This window comes from Pogona vitticeps, chromosome 13, assembly GCF_051106095.1.
Source record: "Pogona vitticeps strain Pit_001003342236 chromosome 13, PviZW2.1, whole genome shotgun sequence".
NCBI lineage: Eukaryota > Metazoa > Chordata > Lepidosauria > Squamata > Agamidae > Pogona > Pogona vitticeps.
The window spans coordinates 17,352,505-17,370,624 of record NC_135795.1 but is presented as its reverse complement, the minus strand read 5'-3'; the positions used below and the strand labels follow the sequence as shown (position 1 = coordinate 17,370,624).

The 18,120-nt window shown below is 46.2% G+C and overlaps 1 protein-coding gene and 1 long non-coding RNA gene across 2 annotated transcripts in view; one reads left to right on the top strand and one right to left on the bottom strand.

Moving 5' to 3' along the window:
- The window catches only part of LFNG (LFNG O-fucosylpeptide 3-beta-N-acetylglucosaminyltransferase), a 30,263-nt gene extending 23,755 nt beyond the window's left edge, over positions 1 to 6,508 (top strand). The window contains exons 6-8 of the mRNA XM_020815883.3: positions 2,814 to 2,979; positions 3,270 to 3,355; positions 4,143 to 6,508. Of these exons, the coding sequence (XP_020671542.3) occupies positions 2,814 to 2,979; positions 3,270 to 3,355; positions 4,143 to 4,209 (319 nt within the window). The 3' untranslated portion in view covers positions 4,210 to 6,508. The remainder of the gene's footprint in view (positions 1 to 2,813; positions 2,980 to 3,269; positions 3,356 to 4,142) is intronic.
- Positions 5,692 to 11,845, bottom strand: LOC140702596 (uncharacterized). Its single transcript, XR_012081798.2, has 2 exons — positions 10,521 to 11,845; positions 5,692 to 6,759 (listed from the first exon to the last, which is right to left on the bottom strand). It is a non-coding gene; the product is annotated as an uncharacterized LOC140702596 (long non-coding RNA).
- Between the last annotated feature and the right edge of the window lie 6,275 nt (positions 11,846 to 18,120).

The window sequence follows — 18,120 nt, the reverse complement described above, 5'->3', positions numbered from 1 at the left end:
GCTTTGCATAATTGATTTCCATCTCTTCCAGTTAGAGAGAAATGGGGAGAGGGTTTTGTAAGGCTCAGAACCTCTGCTGTGATCAAGCTCCTGTCTCTCCTGGTTTCTGACCTTTTAACCCAGTATTTGCTGAACACCTTTAAAGGGTAGAAATATTTCCCCCATCCCCTCTCTTTTAAAAATACATAGAACCCGAGACTTTATTAACTGAGCACTGGTTACTGATTTATTACAAGGGAAGTCAAAAGATAAACTGGAGTTTATCTGTGAAGATTCTCAGTCATCCAGGGGAGATTATCTGGAAGTTGAGTCATAGCCACTGAACTTCTTTCTTATTAGGTTGAAACGTTTTTCTACTTATCCAAGTAACTTCTTCAGACTGGAGTTGCTTCTATCTCTCTTTCTAAACTGTTCGGTTGCTGGCTGTTAGCTAGCATTCTTTGTTCGGTAGAGGAAGAGACTTCTTAAATGCTTGAACAAGAATAAACACTAGGGAATCATTGAATAGCAAGGAGAGACAAGAGGGCCTTCTTAAATGAACAATGCAAAGAAATAGAGGAAGATAACAGAAAAGGAAAGACCAGAGATCTGTTCAGGAACATTGGACATATTAGAGGAACATTTTGCGCAAAGATGAACATGATAAAAGACAAAAATGGAAGGGACCTAACAGAAGCAGAAGACGTCAAGAAGAGGTGGCAAGAATACACAGAGGAATTATATCAGAAAGATTTGGATATCCCGGACAGCCCAGACAATGTAGTTGCTGACCTTGAGCCAGACATCCTGGAGAGCGAAGTCAAGTGGGCCTTAGAAAGCCTGGCTAACAACAAGGCCAGTGGAGGTGATGGCATTCCAGTTGAACTATTTAAAATCTTGAAAGATGATGCTGTTAAGGTGCTACATTCAATATGCCAGCAAGTTTGGAAAACTCAACAGTGGCCAGAGGATTGGAAAAGATCAGTCTACATCCCAATCCCAAAGAAAGGCAGTGCCAAAGAATGCTCCAACTACCGTACAATTGCACTCATTTTGCACGCTAGCAAGGTTATGCTCAAAATCCTACAAGGTAGGCTTCAGCAGTATGTGGACCGAGAACTCCCAGAAGTACAAGCTGGATTCCGAAGAGGCAGAGGAACTCGAGACCAAATTGCTAACTTGCGCTGGATTATGGAGAAAGCCAGAGAGTTCCAGAAAAATATCTACTTCTGCTTCATCGACTATGCGAAAGCCTTTGACTGTGTGGACCACAGCAAACTATGGCAAGTTCTTAAAGAAATGGGAGTGCCTGACCACTTTATCTGTCTCCTGAGAAACCTATATGTGGGACAGGAAGCAACAGTTAGAACAGGTCATGGAACAACTGAGTGGTTCAAAATTGGGAAAGGAGTACGGCAAGGCTGTATATTGTCCCCCAGCTTATTTAACTTATATGCAGAATACATCATGCGGAAGGCTGGACTGGAAGAAACCCAAGCCGGAATTAAGATTGCCGGAAGAAATATCAACAACCTCCGATATGCAGATGATACCACTCTGATGGCAGAAAGTGAGGAGGAATTAAAGAACCTTGTAATGAGAGTGAAAGAGGAGAGTGCAAAAAACGGTCTGAAACTCAACATCAAAAAAACTAAGATCATGGCCACTGGTCCCATCACCTCCTGGGAAATAGAAGGGGAAGATATGGAGGCAGTGTCAAATTTTATCTTCCTGGGCTCCATGATCACTGCAGACGGAGACAGCAGCCCTGAAATTAAAAGGCGCCTTCTTCTTGGGAGGAAAGCGATGACAAATCTTGACAGCATCTTGAAAAGCAGAGACATCACCTTGCCAACAAAAGTCCGAATAGTCAAAGCTATGGTTTTTCCTGTCGTGATGTATGGAAGTGAGAGCTGGACCATAAAGAAAGCAGACCGCCGAAGAATTGATGCCTTTGAATTGTGGTGCTGGAGGAGACTCTTGAGAATCCCCTGGACTGCAAGGAGAACAAACCTATCAGTTCTAAAGGAAATCAACCCTGAATGCTCACTTGAAGGACAGATCCTGAAGCTGAGGCTCCAGTACTTTGGCCATCTCATGAGAAGAAAAGAGTCCTTGGAAAAAACCTTGATGTTAGGAAGGTGTGATGGCAAGAGGAGAAGGGGACGACCGAGGATGAGATGGCTGGACAGTGTCTGCGAAGCAACCAACATGAACCTGACACAACTCCGGGAGGCAGTGGAGGACAGGAGGGCCTGGCGTGCTCTGGTCCATGGGGTCACGAGGAGTCGGACACGACTAAACGACTAAACAAAAAAAAAAATCATTGAAACCAGATTAGTTATGCCTTAACTATTAAGAGGTGCAGAGTATGTCTTCCTGGCTTGCAAAGTTAAAAATTCATTTAGCAGCTTCTAGGATGGTGGTGAGGTTGTAAAGTATCTAAAACTGGGGCCAGCCTGTCGTGTATAAACTGATAAAACCAAGGAAGTCTTGTGGACGACACCTTTAACAAGGCATATGAGGTCTTCATAGACCACCACGCAAGTAGAGAATTAGGATGCAATCCTTAAAAGTGGATGTGAAATGGAACTTGTTAATTCTTTCAGGGTGCCACAAAACCCTGTCAACAAACTCTTGATGGCTCTCAGAGACAGGATAATACAATGAGTGGCTTTAAGTAGATGCAACCCCTCCTGTTTCTTATGCGATCTGCTATTGTTTGAACTGTGTTTGGGGGGTGCATGAAAACCACTTATCCTGACAAACATGGGTTAGGGTCCATTATTTCAGTCACACTGAACCTTCCTCCCATTCGGCCCCTTTTTTTCCAGTGGGGGCCACTTCATGAGTACTGCTGAAAAGATTCGACTCCCTGATGACTGCACAATTGGCTACATCATCGAATCGGTGTTGGGGGTGAAGCTGATTCGGAGTAACCTCTTCCATTCCCACCTGGAGAACCTCCACCAGGTGCCCAAGTCAGAAATTCACAATCAGGTAAATACAACAGGGACCGGGGAGTGGGAGGAATATCACAAATGGATCCCAAAATTGTTGGGTTTTTTAAAAAAAATATGTACCAATATCCATGGAAATATCTGTAGATTTTCAGCTTGATCTCTGTTCAAATTGGAAGTGCTGAGTGCTGTTCCCAATCAGAGAGGGGCAAAATCTATTTCTTAAGTGACTCTATTTTTAATTAAAGGAAATTGGATGGAAGAGGGAGAACGAGAGCTGTTATATCAGGTCTGATGGAATGTGGTTTTTCTCCCCCCCCCTTCCTACAGGTAACCCTGAGCTATGGAATGTTTGAAAACAAGAGGAATTCCATCCACATGAAGGGCGCGTTTTCTGTGGAAGAAGATCCATCCAGGTGAGCAAGGTGTTGCTTTGTTTATGGGATGGGAGAAAGGTCCATGGGTTCAATTTCTAAAACATTTTCCTTTTCCCTCCCCATCGCCTCTTCCTCTTATGTCATGTCTTTTTATATTGTAAGGCTCGGGGCAGGGGCTGTCACTTAGCAAGTGATGCCTTAAGTTTTGCTGGCAATGGGGGGCACTTTAAAAAAAACAGTTTAGAAATATCATAGAGTAAGGCAATCGGAGTGAGGAGGCAAAATGACGGAGAACTAGGAATGTACTTTAATTTCCTCAAAAGGAATTCTGAGGATATAAAACTAATTCAACACATAATTGTAAACAACAAACAAACAACTTCTTGTGGCACCTTCAAGATAAACAAGACTTCATTCTAGTATTCGTTTTTGTGAAGTGGTGGGTTTCTGTACTGCACAAAGTTTCCGCCGGAAGGCTTTTGCGAAGTCTTTTAGGTGCCACCGATCTCTTCCCCTGTGCTTCACCAAACGAGAAAACCCAGTGATCTCTCTGCAAATTGTTCCAAATAAAAGATCACCCCCGAACATGCTGGCAGTTTTTAAATCAATAAAACCGCTCAGCTGAACATCACCGGCTTCATCACTAGGACGATGGTGGCCCTCTGAATTATTCAGGGCCATTATTTAATATCAAGGTGAGACTGCGTGGATTCCCCTTTTGGGGAGAATGGTGGAATATAAATTGAGTTTGGGATTTTTTTCCCCACACCCGATCCCTTGATCGTTGGGGTCCGTGCTCATTTCCTCCCTTCTTGGTCTGTTTCAGGTTCCGCTCCGTCCACTGCTTGCTCCATCCAGACACGCCATGGTGCCCTCTCAACGTCGTTTATTGAGACGTCCCTTTCTTAACCTCGTCCCACGTCTCCCGGTATCCGAAGAGCTCGTGGGACCCGTTTGATCGTGGGTGGGTGTGGGTGTGCTTGTTTCCTTTGCTGTGAAGCCATTGGCTCTTAATTACTGTGGTTAATTCACAGTGCGTGTATGTTTTATAGGCTGCTGTGCGGCCCCTCTTGTGATTTCCCTCTTGGCAGGTTGTGACCGTCCCCACCTCTTGCTGCTGCTGTTGGCGGTATTTACCTCCCGCCCGCCCTCTTTCGTGGGGAAGGGGGTTCCTTAGGCAGGAATGCCTCTTGCCTTCTGGTGCTGGTTTTACAGGGATGTAAAATGACTCCCCCTTTCGCCTGCCTGCCTCCCCCGGCACCCCCAACAAACCCACAAAATTGAACACTGCTTTGCAGTGTCTGTGGGGAGCTGTAGAAGCCTGTGCTCTTTCATCAGATACGTTGGCTGTGAGCCTTCCCCTTGGCGTTCTCTTTCTGCGAAATTCTTAAAAGAAGCAGCATTAGTCCTTTGCTTCTTTATATATATATATATACACACACAAGGCCAAATCTGTCCAAAACGAAGCACTTTTTTCAAAGATGCGCAGGTTAACTGGATAAAGGTTAGCATGTCTTTATACCCCAGCCTGTCAACAGTTGACTAGATAGTGAAGAAGGGGCAGACATTTAGTGATGGGACTGGACTGCTCCTCTCCCTAGCTGGGGATGATGGTAAATGCAACCTGGTAGGTTAAGGCCCCAAGCCTGCTCTTCCCTATTTTCTACATCCAACCCTTCTTTTTTGCTCCCCTTCCTGTCTTGTCAGGCTCCGGACCAGTTTTCAGATGAAGGTCTATGTACTAATGTTTGTTTACTATGTGTTTCCTTTCGTTTGTTGTCTTTTTTTTCTTTTTAAATATTAGGTTTAAACGTGTTTTGTTTATATTTTGAATGTTGCTCTTCCTAAATCTCTCAAGGCCATATGTCTGATGTATATAGGCATACATTTTGAAATCCCTTTTGAGTTCTGGAGGGCTGCCGTTCTTCCATTTTGCATTTAGAGCTGGTATCTTAGGACTCCCAGCTTCTCACTCACTCATGCATTGAAGGGGGACACACTGATGTTAAAGGTGCCCCGGCTGAAATAGAGACCCCTGGCGTTTCCAATCTCTGTTCCCGAGAGAGAAGGCCATTCCCACCCCTCTTCTCTCCCGCTGTCCTGTTCGGAATTGCATCCAAGCAGCCGCTGGAAGGTCACACCTTTCTTGTCTGTATTAACTGAATGGTTTCCACAGGTGGACATATGGGACTGCTTGGTTTGTTATTATTATTATTTTTTTACTGAAGACCTGTTTTGGTCTACGAGAGGTAATGCATTTGGGGTCCCATGGGATCATTTTTATATTAAATTGGCACGGAAAAAAGTCCTAGGATATTTTACACAAGGCTTACTCCCAGATAAGTTACAGCACTGTCTTAATGGAAATAATGGTAGGGCATATTGTTCTTTTCCATGCATTTTTACTTATGGCAAAAGTTTGGGGTGTTATCAAAGGGTTAAAAGTCCCTCCTATCACCCCTTTGCAACTCCGTTGTCTGTATTCAGCCATTGTCTCCCTCCAATGTCATGTCTCTGCCCATGTTGTTTCCTGTGGAGCGTCTTCTCCAGATGTGTGTGTGTGATCTCTCTCCAGCACACCACCATCCCTCTCCTTGGCTTCTAAATCTGTCACCCTAACCTAAGCAATCACAAGACTTGGGCGTGCTTTTAGGCAGCCATCGTGAGATGTGTTCCTTTTGCAAATTCCTGTATATTTTGCTACATCTATTCTCGAGCAGAGGGAGTGAGAGCTGAAGAGTTTCCACACCAAATGAAAAAAACAAAACAAAAAAACAAAAAATGAATGGCCCATACTGGGTAGTGTTTGTAAATATCTTATTGCAGCAGTATTATTTACTGTGCCTTTTTGTTAAAATGGAAGCCTTAGTAGCTTTGTAAATTGTGGATTTTTTTAAACAAATTATTTTTCCCCTGTGGATCAGGGGGAAAAACCCTACTTCTATACAATCTCTTTAATGGAAGGAGGCTTCTGTAACTATTATTAACCTTAATTTATACATCCCAGTATCTGGGATGTTGCTGATTTCTTCTTCCTTTAGTAGTAAATGTTTGTTGTTGTTTAAATGAGAAATTGGGGAGGGAGGGAGGGAGGGAATAACAAGGATAAATGTTCTCAGGGAATTAAACCTGATTGTTACCATAGAGACTGTGGTAGCTGTCTTCCTTTGAATAAAGCAGCTTTCTGGCTGACTCATGGCATTTGACTGTTTTTCTTTCCATCATGTATGCTGAAATGCAGCCTGGGATAAAACTCACAGGTCCTCCATTTCAAGATGCAACATCAGTTAAGCCAACATGAGTAGCCGTTACAAAAAGTTATAGCAGAGCATGCTTGTTCAGACACCAGCCAGCGAGTCACATCTCCAGTAAGGCTGCTCTCCCTTCCCATTCGCTGCTGGTTTGCGCTTCATCGTGCATAACGCGCACCGAGCATGTTCATTCTGAGAAAGAGAGAAGCATACTTTAAACGGTTTCCTTAAATTAACAGGAATGTATCCCCCCCTCCCAAGGTTGGTTGGTAGTCCCTCAGTATGTCGAACTGAGTTTGCATTATCTTGGCAAAACATGTTTTCCTTTCCACTCCAAAGAAGGCTGGACAGGTGGAAGGTGAGCGGTGGGGAACGTGGCCTCCATTGCACTGACCCTTGATTGTGGAAGAGAGATTTGTGGGCGGGGGGGGCTGCCCATTTTTCAGTGCATTGGTGACAATGACAATTTTCTGATCATTCTTGGCTCATTCTAAATAACAAGCAAAACACCACACACTGACCCCTGAAGACAATAGTTAAGTAGTATATCTAGAAGGAAATCGCCAATCCTATGGCAGGTATGTAAACTCCTGCCACTGAGGTCTATGGAGTTTTAGCAATATTTTCTCAAGTTGGATTTATCCTCTCCCTGACTAAAAAGGAAAGAGCTGAAAACTTCTTACAAAATCGAAAAGGCATCTTTGTCTATCTGTGGAGCCACTATGAGTAAACAGGATGTCCTGTACTGAAGAAAAGCTGCTAGATGAAAACTCTCTTTCCAAAAAGGTTATTTTATATGTGACACAATGGGAGACATGGATAAGAAAATAAATAAAAAAAAGAGAGGTAGCTCTGTTGGTATAAAATGCACTCCTGATAAATACACTTTTAATAACCTCCAAATTTCTCTTTACACATGATGCTAAAAAGATTAGAGAAGAAAAGTACAGGTTAGATCCCTTTCCTGCAGTGTTGCAGAGGAGACAAGACAACAGAATGAAGCCAATCAGAAAATGCAGCAGTATTAAACTTCCCTACTGACTCACTGCTAGAAGTCAGAAAATTTAGACCCTCCTTGCCTTAAGACCATGAAAATCCCCACAATGCCTTCATAGCAACTTGCTTGATTTTATTGCACTTCCTGGCGATCTGATCACTAATGTTGGTCCCACTGCTGAATGACTGGGCACCCGCAGCATCACAGAGGGAAAAAACTACACAATCACAAAACTAATTTCAGAACCCATACCAAGAGAATCCATTGGTTGTGTTTTTTTGTTGTATTTGGCGCTGTGGGCTAAACCGCAGAAGCCTGTGCTGCAGGGTCAGAAGACCAGCAGTTGTAAGTTCAAATCCACGCGACGGAATGAGCACCTGTCGCCTGTCCCAGCTCCCGCCAACCTAGCGGTTTGAAAGCATGCAAATGCGAGTAGATAAATAGGGACCACCTCGGTGGGAAGGTAAACAGCGTTCCGTGTCTAAATCACACTGGCCATGTGACCACGGAAAGATTGTCTTTGGACAAAACGCTGGCTCTGTGGCTTGAAGAGCGGGACGAGCGCCGCCCCCTAGAGTCGGACACGACTGGACAAAAACTGTCAAGGGGAACCTTTATCTTTACCTTTACCTTGGTGATGTTAAATCACTTCTGATCTACTACATTGACCCCAAAAGAGTTTTCAAGGTATGTATGCTACTTAAGGAGTGGCTTATTACTGCCTGCCTTCTTGAGCTTCCATGGCTGAGCGGGGATTTGAAGCCAGATCTTCTGAGTCCTAGTCATGCACTTTACCCACTACGCTCCACTGGCGGTCAATCGCTTTCTTAACCCCCCTTCTTCACTTGGCAAACTGTTAAAAATATAGCCTCCATTGACTCTTCAACCACCTTGCCTGCTGAACCTCCTTACTCCTCAGGCAACTGTATAGCCAGTCTGTCGAACCAGTGGCTGAAAACCACTAGAATGCTCAACTAGAGTTAGGCCCATTGAATTTACGGAGGTTTGGTTTGTCAACTCCTCGACAAGTTCCACTGATTGAATGGGACTACTCTAGTTGATTTTGGCCAACCTTGGGTTAGATGGATCCATTCTCTAGTCTGTCTAAAGCAGTTCCAGTGGCATGCACTCCTTTCACAATTACATTGTACTGTAAATAAAAAAACCCTGAACTCATAAACTGTGATGTGGGCAAGAGACCAGCACGGATTTGTTTGCCTTACCGGGTTGGGTGGGAAGAGCGGGTTCAGCTAAGGCCTGAAAGGGAAAACCATAGAGGGCCTTGAAGCCTTCATTCGACTGTCAGGGCTGGTAAAACATTACGCGATTCATGCTAATAGGGATCTGATGCACCCAACTGCTTCCTGCCTGCCTGTCCTGTTAGTGGTGAAAAAAAGGAGTGCTCAAACTGGATCGCAAAACCCCTGGTACACGAGTCTAGTCAATATCGAAGGAGAAAGGGTCTCCTCTATCCGAAGTGAACAGGGAATCGATGCGAGGGCTCTGCTCACCGGCTCACTCCCAGGCACGCACTGAGATCAGACCCTTGGAAGTGGGATTTTCAGTGTTATTTTCAAGGGTTGCATCCTGCATGCACGTTTCCAGTCACTATTGCTCAGGGCCACATAATTTAAAGTACAGGGTGTGTTGTCGTAAAAATATTAAAAAATAAAATAAGCAAGCTGTGCCTGAGACACAGAGAGCAACTTTAACCCCTTCTTTTCCAGTGCCCACACCCTTGGAAAATGTCCTTCCTTCCACCAAAGGCCTGGCAACGTGCAGTCATTCAAATTACAATTGGACTTCAGGGTCATACTGGGACGTGTTGTCCACCATTAGCCGATTCCTCTGTTCTTCCTCGTTTCTCTGCCTCTTGGCTGCATGCGCTGGGCATTCATGTGATAAAAGCAAGAGACTGTCAATGTTTTCACACAACACAGGTAATTAAAAAGGGTTCCTTGCTTCCGACTCAGCTTGGAAGTGGCCGAGGTTCATAGCTGTACAGCTTGCTTCTGCTGGGCAAGGGCTTCAGAGCAGGGATTTCTGTGAAGACTTTGCTTTTGGCTGTGCTGTTGCCAATGGCTACGTTTTCCATTTTACACGTGGCTGCTTAGTAGCCATGGTCCACGTGGATGCTAAAATACAAGACCTCTCTTATCAAATTCTCAGGGCGAAATTTGAATGTATGGAAAGAGGAAGCGTGGGAAAGGCAGTGCCATGCATTTGCGAACACATCACAGAAAAATGCAGCGGATAGAAATGCAAATATTTATAGCAATTCAAAACATTTGAACCTGGACATGTTTGCTCAGAAGCCAGAGAGACTTAACGCCCAAGCATGCAGGAGATTACAGCCTTTAGAACAGCAAAACTACCAAGGAAACTGGACCACAATTGAAACGTTTAGGTACAAGACACCTTTTGAAAATATCAGACCACAGTTCTGAGCTTGATTCACCCCTCCTTGCATCTCCTAAGGAGAAATTCAGGCTCTGTCATTTACACATGTAGCAAAATGAAGTGGTAAAAACCTCATAGCACTTCTTCAGAATTGGTGGAGGGGCACCATTTATGAACGCTCTATCTCTTGACTTTCGTTAATTATCTGCACCAGAACTGTCACCCTTCAATAATTACGCCTCTTAATCATTTTCCCCATTTAAAAACAGAAAAAAACAAAAATGGCATGACAAATGGAAAAGCCACTTGTCAAAATCCATACATATCGACCGAATGTACACCAACATTGGTTTTTTTTTTGGGGGGGGAGAAGTTGCAGCCTTTAAGGAAGGACGGGTGGGGGTAACAGACTAGAAAAATGAGAATCTGAAAATTTACAGATTGGTCCATTCTCATTTCTCACACAAAAACATCTCTATGATGCTACTAGAAGAACTACTTTAGAGAGAGAAATGGCAACCCACCTCACTCCTCCTAAAGCTGATTTTCTACTTACTGGTCACTTTTCGTACGGCTAAGATACCTTTCTCCTGAATGTACAAACCGGGCATCAGCAGAAGTCCAATAAAAGTGTTCTGACTGATGTTTTATTGGTCTTCTAGTCAACCTGCTCAAGGCTGTCTTACATGGTTGAGGCTCTCATGCGCAGGGATTTTATACACTGACAAACTGTCAAATGTCTGGGTCTAAGTCCTGTTTTCACTTGAGAGGATGATGGAACCTGGGCTGCTGCTGCCGCCTAATGGCTGCCAGCTAGCATAGCCGAAGCCAACCTGCTGAGAAGCACCAGGGACATCAGCTGAAAAACTGGGAGAAAATACCGGTTTTCACCTAAATGCATTTGCTTACCTTCTCTCTGTAAAGTTGTTTTTTTTTCTTTTTCACCACATTGCCCTCCAGCCATAAAACAGCTAAGTTTGTCAGCTTGAAGGCCAACCTAATGTGCATTGGTGTTGGGTAAGGGAAGTATGCTTTCTCACCTTCTGATCTCTGGCTTGGGGCTCTGAAGGAGCCGAGTTCAAGATTCTCTGCTTTCCTGAAGGATGCTCTGTAAGATCTCCTGTAAGGTTTCTGCAGCCTCAAGAGGACTCTCACAAACATGTGCCATCTGCGGACTCTTTTGTCTATAATTTTTCTGCCCTAGAGGTTCCACTGAAGAAGTGGAATTTTCTCCTCGAAAGCTTGCACTATGACTTAATTCTTTTGTTGTTGTTGTTTAGTCGTTTAGTCGGGTCCGACTCTTCGTGACCCCCCCCATGGACCAGAGCATGCCAGGCCCTCCTGTCTTCCACAGCCTCCCGGAGTTGGGTCAAATTCATGTTGGACGCTTCGATGACCCTTTCCAGCCATCTCATCCTCTGTCGTCCCCTTCTCCTCTTGCCTTCACACTTTCCCAACATCTGGGTATTTTCCAGGGAGTCTTCTCTTCTCATCAGATGGCCAAAATATTGGAGCCTCAGCTTCAGGATCTGTCCTTCCAGTGAGCACTCAGGCTTAATTTCCTTCAGAATGGATAGATTTGTTCTCCTTGCAGTCCAGGGGACTCTCAAGAGTCTCCTCCAGCACCACAATTCAAAAGCATCAATTCTTCGGCGGTCAGCCTTCTTTATGGTCCAGCTCTCAATTCCATATATCACTACTGGAAGAATCATAGCTTTGACTATGTGGACCTTTGTCGGCAAGCTGTTGTCTCTGCTTTTTAAGATGCTGTTGAGGTTTGTCATTGCTTCCCTCCCAAGAAGCAGGCGTCTTTCAATTTCGTGGCTGCTGTCACCATCTGCAGTGATCATGGAGCCCAAGAAAGTAAAATCTGTCACTGCCTCCATATCTTCCCCTTCTATTTGCCAGGAGGTGATGGGACCAGTGGCCATTAATATATGTTTGGGCCCAGGGACAGACCAAAGGATAGGGCAAATTGATTGATGTGTTTTTCCCCCTTCAGTGCTCACTGGAAACCTGGGAAATTTGGGACTCAATGAGGTCTCAATCTCTGTCCTCAAGGGGGAGGGGAGATTTTGTTTCTCTAATTTTTTTTCTATTTTATCTTATATTGCGCATTTGTTTGCAGCTGATAGATTTATATGTTCAAATTAAATAAAAATGATATTTAAAAAAAACTTGCAACTAGAGTAGGCTAACGGAATCAGTGAGAATTTGGTGGAGTCCCTTCCTCTGCATGTTGTACTGATTCAATAGATCTGCTCGAATAGTGGCGTAATAATGGTGTGTGGGCGGCATATAAGTTAAATAAATAAAATAAGTAAATAATAGTAATAATGGGGACTGGGGGGGATTTTGAATCAGTGGTGGAAAGTGAAAGGGGAGGGGCCCTCCTAGCCAAGGCGCCTCCTTATTGCGAGACAGGATCTCAGTGGTTGTTCACCTCAGCGAAGGCTTGGCCCAAATTTCGAAGGAAAACCTCCCACCTCCCACACTTGAGCCTCTGCCCCTGGTGGACGCCCCTGCTTCCCAGGTCTCGTCTGTGACAGGAGACGTCGTGTGGCAAGCGGACGATGTGGCCTTCCGGCTCTTCTGTGTTGTCGTGCAGATCTGCCGGCCAGAGCTCCGTAGGAGCAGGTCCGCGGTCACCGTCCAAAATTTGTCGCCATGGAACCCCTTCTTCGTGCCCTGCCGCCTTGTGCTGGCGTGCCTTTCTCTATCTGGCGCTGTGGCGGCTCCATTCGCGCAGGGCGACAGGGCGAGCACCACCTCCCGCTCGGTAAGCGCCAGCTCCCACAGGGGTGGGTATGAGGGATCTTCCCAGGCATCCATTTGGGGTAGTAGACAATTCAAAGTCTTGGTTTTAACCTGTAGAAACCCTGAATGGCTTGGGTCCAAGCTACCTAAAATGCTGTATTTTCTCTTTTTTATGAGCCTACTTGTGTATTCAGTTAATCAGGGGAAGCATTTCTCTCAGTCTGACCGCTCCCTTCCCACCCCTGGGGAGAGGGCCTTCTCTGTCACTGCTAACACCAGACTCTGGAACTCCCTCCCACAGGGAAGCTGGACTGGCCCGCCATCTTTGCTCTCCTCCTGCAAAAAGTAGGCAAAAAGACCTTTCTCTTCAGGAAGGTTTTCCTTTAAATGACTGGTGGATCAAACAGATTTATTTATTTATTTAAAAAAGGACTATTTTATTCTTTTTTTTAACTTCCATTTTTGATATTTCTGTTATCCAGAAAGTACTTCAGGATCCACTACTCTAGTGGCTTCCGCTTCAGGCCTGGTGTTGGCCGGGCCTAGTGGTACTGCGAGGTTGCTAAGCAACGGGGCTGGAGCTGTGAAATCTATTCTGAGGGGGCGTGGCTTAGCCGGAAGCCTCCGATTGGGCCCTCTGTGTCTGTGGGTGGGATGTTCAGAAAAGATGGAGGGCAGAGGTGCATTGTGGGTGGGCAGGTCGTGGGGGGGGCAACTCTAGAGAGTACTGTAGATAAATAAGGCTCTGGTGTACAATGGTTCTCAAACTGGGCTCCCCAGAAGTTCTTGGACTGCAACTCCCAGAGGTCTTCACCCCTTGCTGTGCTGGCCAGGAATTCTGGGAGTTGCAGTCCAAGAACCTCTGGGCAGCCCAGTTTGAGAATCACTGCAGTCTAGTAGATAGAGAACATCGGCCAAAAATCCTCTGCTTGCCTTGCCCAAGTAGAGGGCATGACGTCTGTACAGAGTGACCACTGCCCTTTTTTTACTGGAAGGGGGTTTCCTCTTCTTCTTTCGGCGAAACTAAGGTTGCCAGCTTTTTCCCCCCTTCAGAGCACAGGAGCCAGGAGAAAAAAAAGCTGGCAACCTTAGTTTCGCTGAGAGAAAAAGAGGAAACCCCCATTCCAGAAAAAAAAGGGCAGTGGTCACTCTGTACAGAGTGTCACGCCTCTGTCCCACTCAAATTCACCTCTGCAGGGAACAGAAATATGTTTCCTGCCTTGGCTTCACATGTGGGGTTTTTCTTTATTTTATTTTAACTTTTTGGCCGTCTTCTGTAAAAACTGACTTGGTGACACGTTGTTGCTATGATTTTCAGACGCTGCTCTAAAAGATGTAGGAACAGGCCAGATTGGCTTCTTCTGATGCTCAGGTGGCATTCTTGCATAGGGTTCTCTGACATTTTAGAGGAAAAGGACAAACTCCACGCATTTAGAAACCAGCCTAGCATCTCTTCCCCCCCCCCCCCCCCCCAGTGTCCCTAGAAGGAGGAGGTGTGATGTCGAGGTTGAAAGTGTGAATGCAATCTCTCTTTCCTCCTGCGTTCTCCCCCCCCCCCCCAGGGGCTCATCAACAATCTTCTTTGCAAAGCTGAGAAAGTGCCTAGGCTTTTATTCCCCCCCCCCACACACACACACAATGGTGCTGCCTTATTGATAGAATTTTACAGGGGACCGGATGGGAATTCACTTTCCATCATTATCCCTTTGGGTTCTCCCAAGGCGGCGGGTGGTGGTGGTGGTCTTCTTGGCATAGAAAGGGTGGACGACTGGAATGCTCTCTCCCTGGGGCTACCTATGGAAAGTGTCTGGAAAGGTCGGGAGGTCCAAAATGCAGCCACCACCAGATTGTTGACTAGGGTTGATCGGAGGGATCACATGACCCCCCCCCCGAACAGCAGCTCCACCAGCTTCCGATCCGTTCCCGGGATGAATTCAATGTGTTGGTTCTAACCTAGAAAGACCAAAATGGCTTGGGTGCATGGACCGCCTCTCCCTTCCTGAGCTTGCTCGGGTGTCAAGATCATCAGGGGAGGCCTTATTCTCGGTCTCACCACCTTGATAGGTGCACTTGGTGGAGACACAGGCCTTTCTCAGTAGCTGCTCCCCAGACTGTGGAACTCCCTCCCACTGGAGGCCAGGCCGGGCCCCGTCTTGGCTGTCCTTCTGCAAGGAGACAAAGACCTTTCTCTTCGGGCAAGCTTTCCCTGAGTGATCGGCTGCCTGAGTGGGTTCTTTTTAAATGGATGGTTGTGCCTTTCCTGCTTCGAAGGTGCATTTAGTATTGCTTCTGTTTACCATTTCTCAGAGTGGCATTTGTTTCCTCCTTTTTAGTATTTGTATACTCACTGCTATTAGCTTTGCACACTGTCTTTTAATTGTTGTAAGTGATTAAAAGGCCTTTTAAGGAGAAAGACAAAGTAAAAAAATGTACTAAAGAAATAAAAAATGAATACATCAGTGTGCTGAGAAAGCCATGTTTATTTCCGCATCTACAGATCTGCAGGCCTGGTTTTCGACACACGGGGGCAGATGGCTCCCACTGCTGGCAGGCTGCAGAGATTTTTTTTTCTCCAGGTAATTGAGATCTTCCTCCAGCTAGGACTTTTTGCCACCAAGTTTCCTTTTCTGGCCCGTTATGCTATACTGAACACGCAGCTTCACACTCTCTCATTTCCATTTCTGGCCTCCGGTGAGAGTCTGCCTGATCTTTGCACATTTAGCTACACCTCACTCTCTACAACAAAAACGAATGGGGACTTTGATTCAGTTATACTCCTTTAGCCTAGCCAACTTGTTAAGGCTGTTGTGAGAATTTTAAAAAAATGGAAATGAGGCAGACCATGGATGTCACTCTGAGCTTTCGAAAAGCCCCCTGAAAAAAAGAGAGGAATTTATTACAGGGAGCAAGGTCATTTCTAACACGTTATTTCCAAGGGCGAGTTTTTCTCTTTCCAGCTTTGTACAGGGAAGATCCCTGTTTGTTGACAAATGGATGTGTTGGGCGGAGTAGCCTTCACAGCAAAATGTTGGTGACTTCCAGGTACCTCGCACTTGTCTTGGCTCAGCAGTAAAATGCCGATACCATCCGTATGTATGAGATGTGTGTATGCCGTCACATGCCCTCGGCCCGCCTTCCCAGGCTCCTTGTTGCTGCTTGTCCCATTAACCCCTTCGCTGAGCCACACACCGGCTGTTTCATGCTGGTTCCCCGGGGAAGGCAGGAAGCGCATGATTCACCCAGCTGGGCATGGGAAGAAGGCGCTGTGTGCTCTCTTCCGCATCAGGCCAGGGAGAGAAAGGAGGAGGCGGGCAAGCTGGAAAGCCGGCTGTGGCTGAGGGTGATGATGACCATGTTCAACAAAGCGCCTGCCTGCCTGCAAGGTGGCCTTTGGCTTGGGAGTGGACCTCCAATACCTGTCTCCTTCTCTCCTGCGCTCCTCGTAGCCTTTTGAAGCAAGCGCAGGGCTGTTTGATGTGGGAAACCTCCCTTGGCCAAGGGGGTGTCTCTTGTGCTGATGTCTCTGGAGGCAGCCTCCCCCTTCTGTTCCAAAACGTTTGCTCCTTACCTGGGGTGGGGTTGTTTGAGGAGGAAAGTGCAAAGCAAGCCTGTCTTCTTTCTTCCCTGTCTCGGTCTGGAGCTGAGCCTTTTGCAGGCCATCCAGAGCGAAGTTTGCCGTTAAAAAGTTCCCTTTTCTCCACTACACCCCCCCGAAATGCCCCACGCGGCGCCTTCCGGGGTGCCCATCTGGATCCTCTTTTTCGTGGCGATTCCCATCGGCCTTTTTTTGGCACAGCCTCAAGGCGATCAACGCCACTCTCTCGGGAACCTTGGCGTCCGCCAGAAGCGGAGGCTGCTGGCGTTGCAGGTTTTGGCTGCCAGAAATGGATCGATTTAGCACATTTTTACCCTCCTCTTCTCCTTAAAAAGGGCCCAAGGCAGATTGTATCATGAAAAGGACCCATGTTTGAACGCTAAAAAACAATAAGTATACAAATATTTAAAAAGAATTAAACACATTGTATTAAAAATGGTAAACAAAAGCAATACCAAAACACATTCAAAGCAGGAAAGGACAACCATCAATTTAAAAACAATCCATTCAGCCAGCCAGTCACGCCGGAAAAGCTTCCCTGAAGGGAAAGGTCTTTGTCTGCATGTGGAAGGACAACCAAGAGGGGGCCAGGCTGGTCTCTAGTGGAAGGGAGTTCCAAAGTCCTGGAGCAGCCACAGAGAAGGCCCTCTCCGGTGTTCCCACCAAGCATGCTTGTGAGGGTGGTGGGATCGAGAGAAAGGCCTCCCCGGATGATCTTGACACCCGGGCAGGTTCATAAAGGGAGGGATGGTCTCTCCTTTTTTGGAGAAATGATGGGAAACATGGACTCGGAACCCTTATGGCTGGCTAGGAATCTGGATCATTCTCTTATTTTAAATCTCCCCCCTTCTCCCTTTGTCTCGGTTTCAGATGACGTGGGCTGCGTGGACCCCAAAGAATGTGCCCGGGTCTGTGGGGCCAAAGTGGGCTGCTCAAACATTGCCTACCCGAAACTGGTGATCGAACTCATGCCCAGCAGTAAGCGGGCAGGGATACTCTCCAGGTAGACCAGGGAACGCACACTCCTGGCTGACCAATCTTGGGACTTTGGAAGAGCGTGGGCCTGTGCCCTATGCTGTGACCCCCCCTCTCTCCAATTTTAACCCCCCCCCCAAAAAATGCTTTCTAGTAGCCAAGGGGGAAAAATATTTTCCAGTGGTTGCAGAGAGAGATTCCCAATGCACTTGATTCCCATTGAAATATGGCAGACTTCCCCTCCATCACTTTCTCAAGGGTACAATGGGACTTTTTGAGTATTTCCCCGTTTTTAATAAAAAAAATTTTTGGCATGGGTGTGAAGGCATGCTCGGGGAAGGAGGAGCCTTATGATTGCGACCCAGCCTAAGCTGATCCTTTCCCTCCAGCGGTCCAGTTGTTTCCACTTTCCCCATTTTTAATTCCTTTAATGTGCTGCCTGAAATCCAGAAACCTGGGTGTTTGCTGAGAGCATTCTCATTTTCCTTCTAAACAAGGAACCACCGAGCATTTCTAGCGGGAGGGGGTTGACACAACCATCTCTTTGTACAAGTGGGGGTTGCGGGGGGATCTTGTATTGCCAAATTTCCCACTGCCTTCGTTTCTAAAAGGGGAAATAAGAGCAGTGCCGGTTGGAGCTTGAGTGTTGTGTAGAGATGGGCACGGAATCCTGGTTCGCTGCGTTTGTGTCAGTTCGTCCTTTGGACAAAACAGTTTGTTCTTTGGACCAGTGGTTCTTAACGTGGGCAATAATGCCCCCCAGGGGGCGATTTCATTTTTCAGGGGGGCGGTAGAACGAAAAGGGGCAGTGTGGGGGCGAAAGAACAGA